The sequence below is a fragment of the Coccinella septempunctata genome, chromosome X, assembly GCF_907165205.1.
Source record: "Coccinella septempunctata chromosome X, icCocSept1.1, whole genome shotgun sequence".
In the NCBI taxonomy this organism is placed as follows: domain Eukaryota; kingdom Metazoa; phylum Arthropoda; class Insecta; order Coleoptera; family Coccinellidae; genus Coccinella; species Coccinella septempunctata.
The window spans coordinates 12,705,973-12,720,987 of record NC_058198.1 but is presented as its reverse complement, the minus strand read 5'-3'; the positions used below and the strand labels follow the sequence as shown (position 1 = coordinate 12,720,987).

Here is a 15,015-nt window from a genome sequence, read left to right as displayed (position 1 = left end):
TTATTTAGAAGGCAGAAATCAGCCTGGAGAATGAAACTCTAGAACAGGTCGAGCAGTTCAAATACTTGGGAAGCTTCATAAATAGTAGGGCTAACCTAGACACGGAAATACAAAACCGTATCAATTCGGCATCACGGGCATTCTGGAAGCTAAAGGACAGAGTGTTTAAAAATCACGACCTCAATCTGAAGACCAAGACAGCTGTTTACAAAGCAGTGGTCCTCCCAACGCTTCTTTACGGAAGCGAAAGCTGTACGCCCTAGAGGCGACATATCAAACAACTTGAACAAACGCAACAACGTCATCTAAGATAGATAATGCACATCAGATGGTTCCACAAAGTTTCGAATGCAGAAGTCTTGCATCGCGCGAGTTGTACAACAATTGAGACTCAAGTAACGAGGGCCCGACTCAGATGGAGCGGCCACATTCTCAGGATGCAAGACACAAGACTCCCCAAAATAGCTCTATGTATATGGCAAATTCACTGAGGGAGCCCGGAAACCAGGAGGCCAGTATAAGCGGTTTAAGGATACACTACATCAATCCCTAAAATTAGTTAATGCCAATCATAACTGGGAACAACTATCGTTAGACAGGTCACAGTGGAGGTCTTTGGTACACAGTTATAATGGAGAATCGAGAAGGATACAGCGGCGGCCAGATCTGGTTGGTGACTATCCATGCCCTGAGTGTGGAAGGATCTGCAGGTCACGGTTGGGTCTCTTTAGTCACAAGAGGGAACACAGTCGCAACTAGCCCTAAGAAATTACAAGTCTGTTCGCAATTTTTCTTTTTTTTTTCTTCTTTTTGTAGATTTATACCCGGTAACGGGTTACGGCAATGATGATGATGAATTATGATGATTATTTAGAAGGCCTATATTATCTTTCAATTAGTAAATCATCATGTCTTTTTGTTCCAGTATGATATCGAAATGGTCTGACTCATTGTTTCTATGGATATTACTTGTTTCAGTAGAAATGTCCTTATTGAAGTGTTCATGTTCGTCAGCTCGAAACCCTTCGCAGTGAGTAGAATTCAGAACAGATTTCTCGAACAGCGATTCATTCATGTTCAAAATTCTGGATTTCAGTTGTTCAATTTCAGCTTCCTTAATGTTACACTCACATTCTTGCTTATCTCCAAAACAAATTATTATTCTCTGTGAATCGACGAATGTACCACTGATCTCGAGAACACAGCTAGGATGATATTCAGAGTCACATTTTTCACCTCCTTCGAACATTTTCTGCAGGATACATCAGATACGTTGTTACTTCGCGGCGCCATATTTACGGGAGCCTACCACACGTTTTTAGAGGAATGGTTGGAATCCAAACTGCGTAGCCCACCGACTCAGGACTATGTGATTTTGAAGCATATCCGTATAAATGTCAAAGTATCCCTCGTACCTCTCCGAGAGCAAATATCCCATCATCGCAATGTTCAGCACCGAGTCCTTCATCAAGTCAGTCTAGAGAACGTCCACCCTGCTCGCTCTAATTCTGATATCAGTTAGAAAGTATGGCAGAGTAGGAGATTGCCATACTAAGGCTCTTCTTCTATCAATGAGCTTAAACGCCTGTATATATCCCGGGATCGTTCCGTTGAACCACAGAGAATCTAGCGCACCTGGGTCTTGAAGAGTGATCAGAAAATCTATGCAGCTTGGAGACATATTCATAGGATAACCACAGTCTCCTATATTTAAGCGGGGGTTGTCCCCTCCTCCGACACGTGAGCGGGGGTCGACCTCATAAGGTCTAAGGAGGTTCGTTTGGCCGCAAGCTGAACTTTATACAGCCTCTGCAATTGCGCTTTAGCAAACCTACCATATAAAATTTCACCAGTCCAGATATGCTACGATAAAGCCTTTGTAGATGTTGAGAAGGGTGGTAGGATGTAATCCCTACGAAGGTTTGCACCAACTCTTGATGATTTTGCACTGTGAAATCGCCCTCGGGTACATTCAGAGCCGACTGCATCGCTTAAGCTTAACGTTTAAGTGTAGATTATTCGAATAATCCGACTGTACCGTAGTTTGAGCGTCACCTAAATCGAGATAAGGTCGACTTATTTTAAGGAGAAGAAGTACTACCGCGTAACGATTTTATCAACGATTACGCATGATTTTACGCATCAACTTAACCTAAAAATTTTTGAAAGTAATGTCAAATGTTCAAAATTGAAAGCACAGTTCGCACATTCGAGTATTCATTTTTAGAAGTAATTTCAAAAGTTTGCTTTTGTATAGTAGTATAGTCAGAGACAGTGTTGTGATTAGTTATTAGATAGTCAATTATGGAATTTATCGCCAATGATATAATCTGGGAAGATCTTGATGAATTGGAAATCGTTGAATTTGGAATTCCTTGTAAGATATATGATCGTACAGATCATTTCCATAATTTGGATGATTTTACATTTTTCAAAAAATTTAGATTGAGTAAAGAGAGTGTGATGCAATTCTTGCCTTATGTCGAAAACCAATTGGAATTTGAAACTGATATGTGAGTAGAATAACATTTATTCAGTCTACTTTGTGACTAAATCACAAACCAATTTTTCAGGAATATGTCTGTGTCTCCAATAAATCATTTGTTAACGTGTATACGTTTATATGCAACAGGAGCGCATTTGGATTGTATAGCTGATTTTATTGGAATTCACCCAACAACTCCAGGCCGTATAGTTCAAAAAGTGACAAGATCAATAGCTATCCTATACGATCAGTTCATAAGATTTCCTGACAATGAAAGAAGGAAAATATTGAAAAGGCAGTTTTATGACATTGCTAGATTTCCCCATGTAGCTGGAGCGATAGACTGCACACATGTGAAAATTCAATCACCAGGTTGGTATTTCTGTAGGTTTAATTTTTTATATTATATTGAAGAACTACTTGTAGGTGGTGATGATGCAGAAATATTCAGAAATCGTAAAGGCTATTTCTCCATTAACGTGCAGGCAATCTGTAATGCAGATTTGAAATTTCAAAATGTAGTTGGGAGATGGCCTGGATCAGCGCATGACAGTACCATTTTCAATTCGAGTCGTGTTGCCATGCTTTTTGAGAATGGGCATTTTGATGACTGCATAATATTAGGCAAGTTTGAAAAATAAATATGGAATAAATTATTGGGTTAAACAATTTTTTTCTTCTGAACAGGTGATAGTGGTTATCCTATAAAGAAATATCTGTTGACACCACTACAGAATCCTACCTCAAGAGCAGAACATCTTTATAATGAAGCCCATATAATTAAGGACCCGAAATACCATAGAGCGGTGCTTTGGTATATGGAAAAGACGGTTTCCAATCCTAGCATATGGCTGTAGGCTTAAAAGGGAAACAACTATGGCAATTATTATAGCCACAGCCATACTACATAATTTTGCAAGAGGATTGGGTGAAAATGAACCAGATATTGATGAAGAATTTGTCGTGGAGGAATTACATCAGATGATCAGAAATGGGAGTATCCCAAATGTTCCTGAAAGCACTTCAACAGCGAGCAGTATTTTATTTCGTACAAGGCTCATCCAAGACTATTTTCGGAATTTATGATTTCACTTTTGGAAATTTAATAAATTAAATAAATTTATTCAGGTTTACTCTTTTTTTTATTTCTACAAAAAATTAACAAGTATTGTTGAATAATTCAAGAGTTTTCAATTTCTTAATCTGCAAGTCCTTAATTTCTAGGTCCCTCTGCAAATTTTTCATTCGAAGCCGATGCTCAGCCTCCTGTCTTTCATCTTCCCTTTTAGATCTCTTGAGTTCATTTTCCAAGTAAACTTTTTTTAAATCCGTCACGTGATATTTTCTCGATAAGTCACTTGTATGTACCGCTTTTACTACACCAGGACGTCTTCTGGAAATCCACTTTCCAGATTTTTCACAGAATCTTTTTGCTTCTGAGAGTTCTTTGGAAAGTGGAGTTCTTAAATTCTGAGCAGTATGATGGCCCCAGTCGATAGATTCCTGAAAAAAAATTACATCATGAATGTCATGAAATATCCTAGAAATGCCAAAAATGAAAACGTACCTCCTCTTGATTTTCCGATTCCTCGGGGTGTATTGTGACAACTTCTCCTTCTTCCAGTGCTAGCTCCCTAGAAGGACCAGCTTTATCTCCTCCAAATTCACATTCCATGCCCATTAAAGTTTTTTTATTGGCGATTTCCATCACAATCTCGGCTCACGGATCATCCATTTTCATAGCTCCTCCACCCCCTGTGGCCATACAATTTCTTTTTTGGGTTGCCACTTCTTTCTTTTTAGTTTCATAGCACTTTTTTAAAGATTCTTTGCAACGAAATATTTTCATTGGAGACATACTATTGAACTGCCGTGTAATTTTTTCCCAAGCACCATCTTTTTCCCTCCGGGATTGCGCATCTATCTTTTTGTTCTCTATTACATGTTTTTCGCCACTCACTAATTGTAACAGCAACTGTTTCTCCGTGAGCGAATAATTCACACCTCGAAACCGTTTATTTTCACTCTCCATTTCCAAAATATTCTCAAAAGCTCATATATTTATAAGCTGCGAAGACCGTAGTAGATAACTAATAACTATCTATCTATAGTTTGAATTTGCCGGTATGAGCAGACTGAACAGAGAATTTCATATGAAAACTCATTTTTCTTCATCTTAAATGGAAAATATGACCTATTCTATGGTGGATTGCAACGTCGCACACGAAATCTTATACCGTGCTATGGTTTAGTCAAGCGCCACTTAGTTTTCTACGGTGCACTTAAATTTTCCCTTAAAAAATAAGTGGAGCTTGGTTAAGCTCCACTTAGAAATGTGTACGGTGCAGTCGGCCCTCAATCGATTTGCTGCCTCCATTTAAGTTTTTGCTCAGAAGTGATACCCGAGAATTTTACCTTCGATTTCCAAGTGACGATCTGAGAATCATCCAATATTGGTTGGAGGTTCAAGGGAATAGAGTTTTTCGAGAAATTGATGGCAGACGACTTTACTGCATTAATTTTCAGGTCCCGAGCAGACAGCCAAGTATGCAAGGCTAGTGTTCAGCAATTCCACAATATGTTCAACATCACTTCCCGAGCCGAGCAACGCAGAGTCGTCTGCATATTGAACCAGGAGAAGCTCCCGGTGCAAAAGTCCTCGGGGACAGAGGGTATATAGGTAAAATAACGGAGGACTCAATACAGAGCCCTGTATCAGTCCTCTAGTAATGTACTCCCGGAACTCAGTGCCCGATGAACTTCTGATGACAACCGATACGCCCTGAACAGTTGATAAACAAGGTTGGCAATGTTAAGCGGAACACCACTGTCTACCATATCTTACCAAAGTATGTTCAAATTGACACAATCATATGAGCTTGAGATATCAAGAAACACCACTAATAATAAATAATTTGTTTTTAAAGCCCTTGTATATGTGCGCAGTCAGGAGAGTATGACAGTCGTAGATAGATCTTTCCCTGAGGAAGCCAAACGGTAAAGCCTGCCCCAAACGGTCCTCCACTATCTTCTCTTTCATTTCCTTCAACATCCCCTCCAAGATTTTCATGCATGGGGGGCACTCACCCTGCAACAACCGATTGAAGAGTTCCAGCAGCAGTATCCTAGTAGATGAGGGGAGGTGGGACAGGATCATGTAGTCCACACCATATATACCCGGAGAAGAGTTTTTCCTGAACCTCAACGAATACAGCAGTTCCTCCGAAGTGAAGCTCTCCGAGGAGTCCTCATATTCAATGAGCAGTTCTTGTGATAAGTCGACAGGGGCAATCTTATGTGGCCTACCATAATGGAAGGTTGACCAGAGAATTTTTTAACTATTTACCAGAAACAGCTTGTATCCATTCTCCGTGAATTTACTAAAAGAGTCTCCTTTCTTCATTCTAATCAATCGCCTCGTCTTCGCTATCTGGTGTTGGACCTTAATAAAGTTCTCGGGAGTAGGGGCATGTTTGTAAACTCTCAGAAGAGATCTCCTGAGGGATATATCAGATGCAATCTCCTCGTCCCACCAGTGCACACTATGCTTACTTATGTTGCGGTCCTTGTACTTGGGGATAGAGGCATCAGCAGCGACCCGGATAGCTGAGATATACTCCGTTAGATCGTTCACCCGCCCTATCCCGATCTGCTCAAGGAAATTAGAGGCGAAAAGTTGCCAGTTCAAAAAAAAGAAGCGTATTTTCTCTGAGAAATGACATCATAACACCCCCATTGTGATTAAATATCCCCCGATTCCCACTGGGGTTCTGCGCATTGAAGTTACCCAAGATGAAAAGTTGTCCCCCCCATAATCGATGCAAACTGATCCAAATGAGTATACAAAAGGTACATATCAGGAAAGTTCATACAGCTCAGGTCCACCACCTCAAACTCAAGGGTGTTGCCCACAGCCACTGCAACACCCCCAACACCGTAAGCCCTATGTCTCTCACCAGGAAGAAACCTGAGGTACAAACAACATGAAAATCTCGCAAAAAAGTCTCATTCAATGCTATCATATCTGGCTCGAAATCTCTGATAAGAACCATAAGGTCGTCGAAATTGGCTCTAATAAGAGATTTTATGTTCCACTGCTAAATTTCAAGCATTCAACACGAGCAAGAAAAGAAAGAAAAAAGACCCAGGGTGCACAACAGAGATATCAGCCACTAAGTTACGATTATTTACGATTGAGAATAAAATGTGGATGAGGACTTCCTATATCTTAGGTAGTCCTCACTGCATGTCTGTATTCTCCTGTATCCTCAGAGATCAGAGACATCATCAATCATTGGCTGGTCGTTCTGGCTGGTGGAGTAAGCGTTATTTTTCGTGTGGGATTAGGAATCAGCTTCCCCTGCGATGCCCTTCTGTTGGTGGGGTGGTAAACTAGATGCTTGAGGAAGAGTCAGGGGAAAGTGAATTATTGGGGAAGCCGGCTTGTATGAGATTAGGCAAGCTTCATGTTCCGCCCTGTCATAACCCACCGTAGGAGGGTGTTGGACCGCTGTCGTTAGTTCGCATCAAGTTCTGAGTTTTATTATCAGATTGCAACACGATGCCTGCTTACGTTTGATTTCGTGGTCTATTCTGCTTACCATCTAATAAGATAGATCTTTCCCTGCGGAAGCCAAACGGTAAAGCCTGTCCCAAACGGTCCTCCACTATGTTCTCTATCCTTTCCTTCAACATCCTCTTCAAGATCTTCATGCATGGGGGGCACTCACCCTGCAACATTCGATTGAAGAGTTCCAGCAGCAATATCCTAGTAGTTGAGGGGAGGTGGGACAGGATCATGTAGTCCACACCATCTATACCCGGAGAAGAGTTTTTCCTGAACCTCAACGAATACAGCAGTTACTCCAAAGTGAAGCTCTCTGTGGAGTCCTCATATTCAATGAGGAGTTCTTGTGATAAGTCGACAGGTGCAATCTTATGTGTCCTACCATAATGGAAGGTTGACCAGAGAATTTTTTTAACTATTCACCAGGAACAGCTTGTATCCATTCTCCGTGAATTTACTAAAAGAGTCTCTTTTCTTCATTCTAATCTGCCGCCTCGTCTTCGCTATCTGGTATTGGTATTGGACCTTAATGAAGTTCTCGGGAGAAGGGACATGTTTGTAAACCCTCAGAAGAGATCTCCTGAGGGCAATCTCCTCGTCCCACCAGTGCATACTATGCTTACTTATGTTGCGGTCCTTGTACTTGGGGATAGAGGCATCAGCAGCGACCCGGATAGCTGAGATATACTCCGTTAGATCGTTCACCCGCCCTATCTCGATCTGCTCAAGGAAATTAGAGGCGAAAAATTGCCAGTTCAAAAAGAGGAAGCGTATTTTCCCTGAGAAATGACATCATAACACTTCCATTGTGATTAAATATCCCCGATCCCCACTGGGGATTCTGCGCATTGAAGTCACCCAAGATGGAAAGTTGTCCCCCCATAATCGATGCAAATTGATCCAAATGAGTTTACAAAAGGTAGATATCAGGAAAGTTCATACAGCTCAGGTCCAACACCTCAAACTCAAGGGTGTTGCCCACAGCCACTGCAACACCCCCAACACCGTAAGCCCTATGTCTCTCACCAGGAAGAAACCTGAGGTACAAACAACATGAAAATCTCGCAAAAAAGTCTCATTCAATGCTATCATATCTGGCTCGAAATCTCTGATAAGAACCATAAGGTCGTCGAAATTGGCTCTAATAAAAGATTTTATGTTCCACTGCTAAATTTCAAGCATTCAACACGAGCAAGAAAAGAAAGAAAAAAGACCCAGGGTGCACAACAGAGATATCAGCCACTAAGTTACGATTATTTACGATTGAGAATAAAATGTGGATGAGGACTTCCTATATCTTAGGTAGTCCTCACTGCATGTAATCATCTGTCTGTATTCTCCTGTATCCTCAGAGATCAGAGACATCATCAATCATTGACTGGTCGTTCTGGCTGGTGGAGTAAGCGTTAGTTTTCGTGTGGGATTAGGAATCAGCTTCCCTGCGATGCCCTTCTGTTGGTGGGGTGGTAAACTTGATGCTTGAGGAAGAGTCTGGGGAAAGTGAATTATTGGGGAAGCCGGCTTGTATGAGATTAGGCAAGCTTCATGTTCCGCCCTGTCATAACCCACCGTAGGAGGGTGTTGGACCGCTGTCGTTAGTTCGCATCAAGTTCTGAGTTTTATTATCAGATTGCAACACGATGCCTGCTTACGTTTGATTTCGTGGTCTATTCTGCTTACCATCTAATAAGATAGATCTTTCCCTACGGAAGCCAAACGGTAAAGCCTGTCCCAGACGGTCCTCCACTATCTTCTCTATCCTTTCCTTCAACATCCTCTCCAAGATCCTCATGCATTGGGGGCACTCACCCTGCAACATCCGATTGAAGAGTTCCAGCAGCAATATCCTAGTAGATGAGGGGAGGTGGGACAGGATCATGTAGTCCACACCATCTATACCCGGAAAAGAGTTTTTCCTGAACCTCAACGAATACAGCAGTTACTCCAAAGTGAAGCTCTCCGTGGAGTCCTAATATTCAATGAGGAGTTCTTGTGATAAGTCGACAGATGCAATCTTATGTGTCCTACCATAATGGAAGGTTGACCAGAGAATTTTTTTAACTATTCACCAGGAACAGCTTGTATCCATTCTCCGTGAATTTACTAAAAGAGTCTCTTTTCTTCATTCTAATCTGCCGCCTCGTCTTCGCTATCTGGTATTGGTATTGGACCTTAATGAAGTTCTCGGGAGAAGGGGCATGTTTGTAAACTCTCAGAAGAGATCTCCTGAGGGATATATCAGATGCAATCTCCTCGTCCCACCAGTGCACACTATGCTTACTTATGTTGCGGTCCTTGTACTTGGGGATAGAGGCATCAGCAGCGACCCGGATAGCTGAGATATATACTCCGTTAGATCGTTCACCCGCCCTATCTCGATCTGCTCAAGGAAATTAAGGCGAAAAATTGCCAGTTCAAAAAGAGGAAGCGTATTTTCCCTGAGAAATGACATCATAACACTCCCATTGTGATTAAATATCCCCGATCCCCACTGGGGATTCTGCGCATTGAAGTCACCCAAGATGGAAAGTTGTCCCCCCATAATCGATGCAAACTGATCCAAATGAGTTTACAAAAGGTAGATATCAGGAAAGTTCATACAGCTCAGGTCCAACACCTCAAACTCAAGGGTGTTGCCCACGCAGCCACTGCAACACCCCCAACACCGTCAGCCCTATGTCCCTCACCAGGAAGAAACCTGAGATACCAACAACATGATAATCTCGCAAAAAAGTCTCATTCAATGCTATAATATCTGGCTCGAAATCTCTGATACGAACCTTAAGGTCGTCGAAATTGGCACTAAGAGATCTTATGTTCCACTGCTAAATTTCAAGCATTCAACACGAGCAAGAAATAAAAGAAAAAAAAGACCCAGGGTGCACAACAGAGATGTCAGCCACTAAGTTACGATTATTTACGATTGAGAATAAAATGTGGGTGACGACTTCCCATATCTTAGGTAGTCCTCACTGTATGTATTAATATTAATTATAATAATTATTATATTATTGACTTTAGCCTTGCGGCTTTCACACTCCTCTCCAGAGGAAAATTCACTTATCCCAGATATCTCAGATATCAAAAGGATTAAGCTCTGTTGGAGCCCTTTCCAGGTTTTCGGGCTCGTGGTGGTGGTCGGGTCCGGGTCGCTCCTCGCCTCCCTGCTGTAGGTTGGATTCCTGCTCCACCCGCACTTCCTGTCGGATCAGACGGTGTTCCTCTGAATTTCCCATGTACTTGCGTACAGTTCTCGCCGTTCCCAGCAGTACCGCCTTCTGCATGACTTTATAGATATTTTCGTCCAACTGAAGCTTCCTCAAGTTCTCTAGCAGTTTCTTCGGTATCAGGCCTGTAGATGATATGACAATAGGGATGGTCTTGATATCTTTCAGCTTCCACTGTCTCCTGGTTTGTTCCTCGAGATCTCTGTACTTTGAAATTTTTTCAGTGTGCCTATCTAGAAGATTGTTATTATTTGGAATCGCCACATCGATGAATAGTGCTCTGTCCTCATCCTTATTGAGCAATATGAGGTCTGGTCTATTGTGGGTTATTTTCCGGTCTGTGAGAACCGTGCGATCCCAGTAGAGCTTGTGATGTTCATTTTCCAATACAGCATCTGGATGGTAATTGTAATAAGGAACCTTTTTCGAACTCAGAAGTTGGTGTTTCAGTGCCAATTCTTGGTGAAGAATCTTGGCAACGGCATCATGTCTATTTTTGTACTCCGTGCCCGCGAACTTCTGACATCCCCCGGTGATGTGCTGGATAGTTTCATGTGTCGCACAGCCATAACGACAGCTATCGTCCGCCACTGAGGCATCCTTGGCGATGTATTTCATGTAATTTCTTGTTGGAATCACCTGATCCTGGATGGCGAGCATGAAGCCCTCTGTCTCAGGAAACAACCTTCCGGAAGTCAACCAGTAGTTCGACGCAGATATGTCGACGTAATCATGGTTGACCTCATTCTGTTGCCTCCCATGCAGAGGTTTGCCAATCAGTTTCTGTATTTTACTTTCTGCTGAGTGTTCGACGGTTTCCAAGTGATCCTGGTGTAGCTTTAACGGTGTGGAAGTATCAGCAACACAAACTACTCGATGGAGTTCTGACGAAGCTGCCTTGCTCAAGAAATATTTTCGAAGTCCTTCAATTTCCTGGGACATACGGTTGGACAAATCAACAATTCCTCTACCCCCAAGATGTCGTGGTAGCTCTGTCCGTTCTATTGAGCTTTTGGGGTGATGTTTATTGTGTTTAGTCAGCATTATTATAATTATTATTATTAATTATAATAATTGTCTGTCTGTATTCTCCTATATCCTCAGAGACATCACCATCATTGACTGGTCGTTCTGGCTGGCGGAGTAAGCGTTAGTTTTCGTGTGGGATTAGGAATCAGCTTCCCTGCGATGCCCTTCTGTTGGTGGGGTGGTAAACTAGATGCTTGAGGAAGAGTCTGGGGAAAGTGAATTATTGGGCAAGCTTCATGTTCCGCCCTGTCATAACCCACCGTAGGAGGGGCTTTTCTTTTTGGTCTTGGACCGCTGTCGTTAGTTCGCATCAAGCTCTGAGTTTTTTTACCAGATTGCAACACGATGCCTGCTTACGTTTGATTTCGTGGTCTTTTCTGCTTACCATCTAATTTTTTCCCTGTTAGTGAGGGAAACTCCGACGTGTTCGGAGCCATTGGTCTTTTGCAAGATTTGTCTGCCTCGTATAACGAGACATTATAAATTGCCTTCCTCATTTCAACTTGTCTTAGGTACTCCTGGCATTGTCTATCCATGGCCTCATGACCCTGTCTACAAAATATACAGTAAGGCTGAACGTCACAAAACTTTTCATCTTCATGATGGGAACCGCATTTCCTATATCTGAATCTCCCCCTGCAGAGATTCCTTGCATGACCATAACGAAGGCATTTATTACCGGGGGGATACACAGTTCCACCGGAAGTCTGATCGTATAAAGTTCAAAATATTTTGGTCATGTTGTACCCTCAAAAGTCAATACACATGTTTTCACGAAGATATTACCATCTTCAGGCACCTGCCACCCTCCCAAAACCCCCAAGTATAGTTTATAGTTTGTGCCTACAATTGCTCAGGAAATTTTACAACTGAAAACGGACTTGGTTTTACTGTAACTGTACCCATTCAAATATTCAAAAAATAATACCTGAAATAATTTAATACCTACTCATTTCTCAGAAATTCGTAGGTTTTACCGAAATTGTAACAAAGTAGGTAATGGATAGCGGCAATAGGTGAAAACAATATGCCAGTCACCCAATAATAATTTTGCCATCGGTCGGCATCGGTTTATATTGTATATATCCTCTACTTTTATGGAAAGTGTCTTCAGTTTGGTCATCTGAATAGAGTTATGACAAATGAAGCTTCGAATTATACTTGCAATAATCGTAAACAATAAAAGGATTCCGAAATGTCATTTATTAGGTTTTCCTCCTTATGTAACCAAATAATTAACAGAATTTCTGACGCCCGCCAAAACGATCCCGTTCCAGAGAACAATTGAGCATGCGGCTGTTGACGGACGCATTTTCCTGTCAATTTTTATAATGTTTCATATACATAACAGCACTAGTTTCACAAATAGAATTCAATATTATCAATGCGTCTCGTTTTACACACAAAGTGATTTTACTTTAACCACTGGGTTGCAAGCGTGGAAATATAAAAATAAAATAAAATACATCTCTCACAAAAAAACAGAAAATTTATATTCTACTATCCATTAATGTAGCTTTCATGGAAAGTTAACAGACGAGTAGGGGGTTTCGGAAATATTTTCTAGTATTAAGTTTTTTGTATCGCAAAATGCTTAAAATTTTTTTTGGAAATCACCGACGGCACTCCAAATTAATTCGTTGTTTTTTTCTGATTGATACCTTAATAACGAACAATATAGTGAAAAAATTATCAACGAACACGAAATATTTTCGGAAATATGAAGTTTTTCATACAGCGCCAAACGATAGCTATAGGTATCCTTTTTTTTTTTGGAAATCACCGACGGCACTCCAAATTCATTCGTTGTTTTTTCTGATCGATACCTTCATAACGAACAATAAAATGTAAAAAATTATCAACGAACACGCAATATTTCGGAAATATGAAGTTTTTCATACATCGCCAAACGGTGGCTATAGGTCTCCTATTTTTGGAAATCACCGACGGCACTACAAATTCATTTGTTGGTTTTCTCTGATTGATACCTTTATAACGAACAATAAAATAAAATAATTATCATAGAACACGCAATATTTCCGGTTTTTTATATATCTCAAAATTGGTCGTAACTTCCCGAAAGTTACATGCCATGCCATGTCTCCGAATTTGTTGATTTTTCAAATTACGGAAATACTTCTTTTATAATCTATTTATTCAATTATAGTCATAACAATAAAATTATGAAATAGGTAAATTTTAATTTCTCAACTTGCCAATTTCGATGGAAATTCTAAAGTTATAACGTCATCGATGCTAGGAGTGGTGACGTCATCGATGTTTTTCTGAATACCAAAATGTCATAATGTAATACCAAAGAGAAAGTTCCCCTACTCCCTGAAGCTCTCTTTTTGTGCTCTATTCATCATATAAACATTCAGCAATTTTACTGTACAGGCGGGGCTAAATAAAAAAGAAAATGATACATCCTGTTGTCGTACAGAAAAGTACGGAAGCAGAAATTCAGATCCAGATCTGAACATCCAAAAGATGTACATTTATGGATAATTCACGTTGATCCAAAAATGTACGTTGAATGGACGTACACTAACGTACAATTTCTGACAGTACAATTAAGATCCAGATTTGTATATCCAGAAGATGTCCAATAAGGGACGTATATGGATGTTTGTCCAACATCCTTTATTTAAAGTACAATGGACATCCATAAAACGTCCATTTTTGAACCTACAGTAAATGTCCAGAAATGTACATCCTACGAATGTTGAGAAATGAAGAATTATGGAAACTTGAAAATGATACATCCAGTTGTACAGAAAAGTACAATTTCTAGAAGAAGATATTCAGATCCAGATCCGAACATCCAAAAGATGTACAATCATAGATAATTCGAGTTGATCCAAAAATGTACGCTAAATGGATGTACACTAACTAACGTACAATTTTTTATAGTACAATTAAGTTCAGATTTGTATAATTGTATGGATGTTTGCCCAACATCCCATATTTAAAGTACAATGGACATCCATATAAAACGTTGAACGTACAGTAAATGTCCAGAAATGTACATCCATTGAACTTCCATATAAGGTCTGTGGACGTTTGTACTTCATTTCCATATAAAATGGACTTCATGTGCTGTATGGGCTGGGCTTCAAAGTGTTTTCGCATTCATTATATAAGTTGTAGAGCATAACATTTTCTACAAATTTTGTCCGAAGCTATTTTTTCTACGTTTGAATATTTTTGAGATATATGGCGATGAATTTCATTATACTGGGTTTCTACATTGACCTTGGCCTTTCTCATGTTTGGCTAAGCTCCTCGCACTTATCGCCCTCTAGCTCGAAAACGGTTGAGAGTATGTAAAATTGCTTCAGAGAAAAGTTGTATATAATTTTATTATATACAACTTCCATAATGAAAACAGAAACGATTAGAGGTACAGGAAGGGGGATATTCAAAAAAAAAATCCTTGTTATCATATTCAAACTGTCATATTGAGAAAACCCCTCCTGATTACTGTCATATTAATGGGACAACACCGAGATTAACCATATGTATGAAAATCTGACACGCTCGAGTATGTATGTTGCATTTTCAAACGACCACTGTGGCCTTGCGTCACGTCCGAATTGTCAGTCTCTTGAAAAGTAGCTTCCTTTGGGTCCAATTAACATATCCTCTAAAAATCTGACAGGCTCAAACAATTTTTTTTCACCATTTTCAACTCTTCCGTACGGCCA

At 40.5% G+C, this 15,015-nt stretch overlaps 1 protein-coding gene across 1 annotated transcript; it reads left to right on the top strand.

The window, feature by feature from the left end:
* The first annotated feature begins 1,394 nt into the window (after positions 1–1,394).
* Positions 1,395–3,342, top strand: LOC123321712 (putative nuclease HARBI1). Its single transcript, XM_044909443.1, has 4 exons — positions 1,395–1,471; positions 2,574–2,857; positions 2,912–3,109; positions 3,173–3,342. Exons 1-4 carry the CDS (start codon positions 1,395–1,397, stop codon positions 3,340–3,342), a joined length of 729 nt encoding a protein of 242 aa, XP_044765378.1.
* Positions 3,343–15,015: the final 11,673 nt, after the last annotated feature.

What these genes read in the sequence shown, in the direction of transcription:
- LOC123321712 (XM_044909443.1), top strand. Translation starts at nt 1,395, where the DNA reads ATGTCAAAGTATCCCTCGTACCTCTCCGAGAGCAAATATCCCATCATC. An exon ending in AGCACCGAGTCCTTCATCAA is followed by an intron (nt 1,472 to 2,573) that starts GTCAGTCTAGAG and finishes CCAATTTTTCAG; the next exon opens with GAATATGTCTGTGTCTCCAA. An exon ending in TGTGAAAATTCAATCACCAG is followed by an intron (nt 2,858 to 2,911) that starts GTTGGTATTTCT and finishes AACTACTTGTAG; the next exon opens with GTGGTGATGATGCAGAAATA.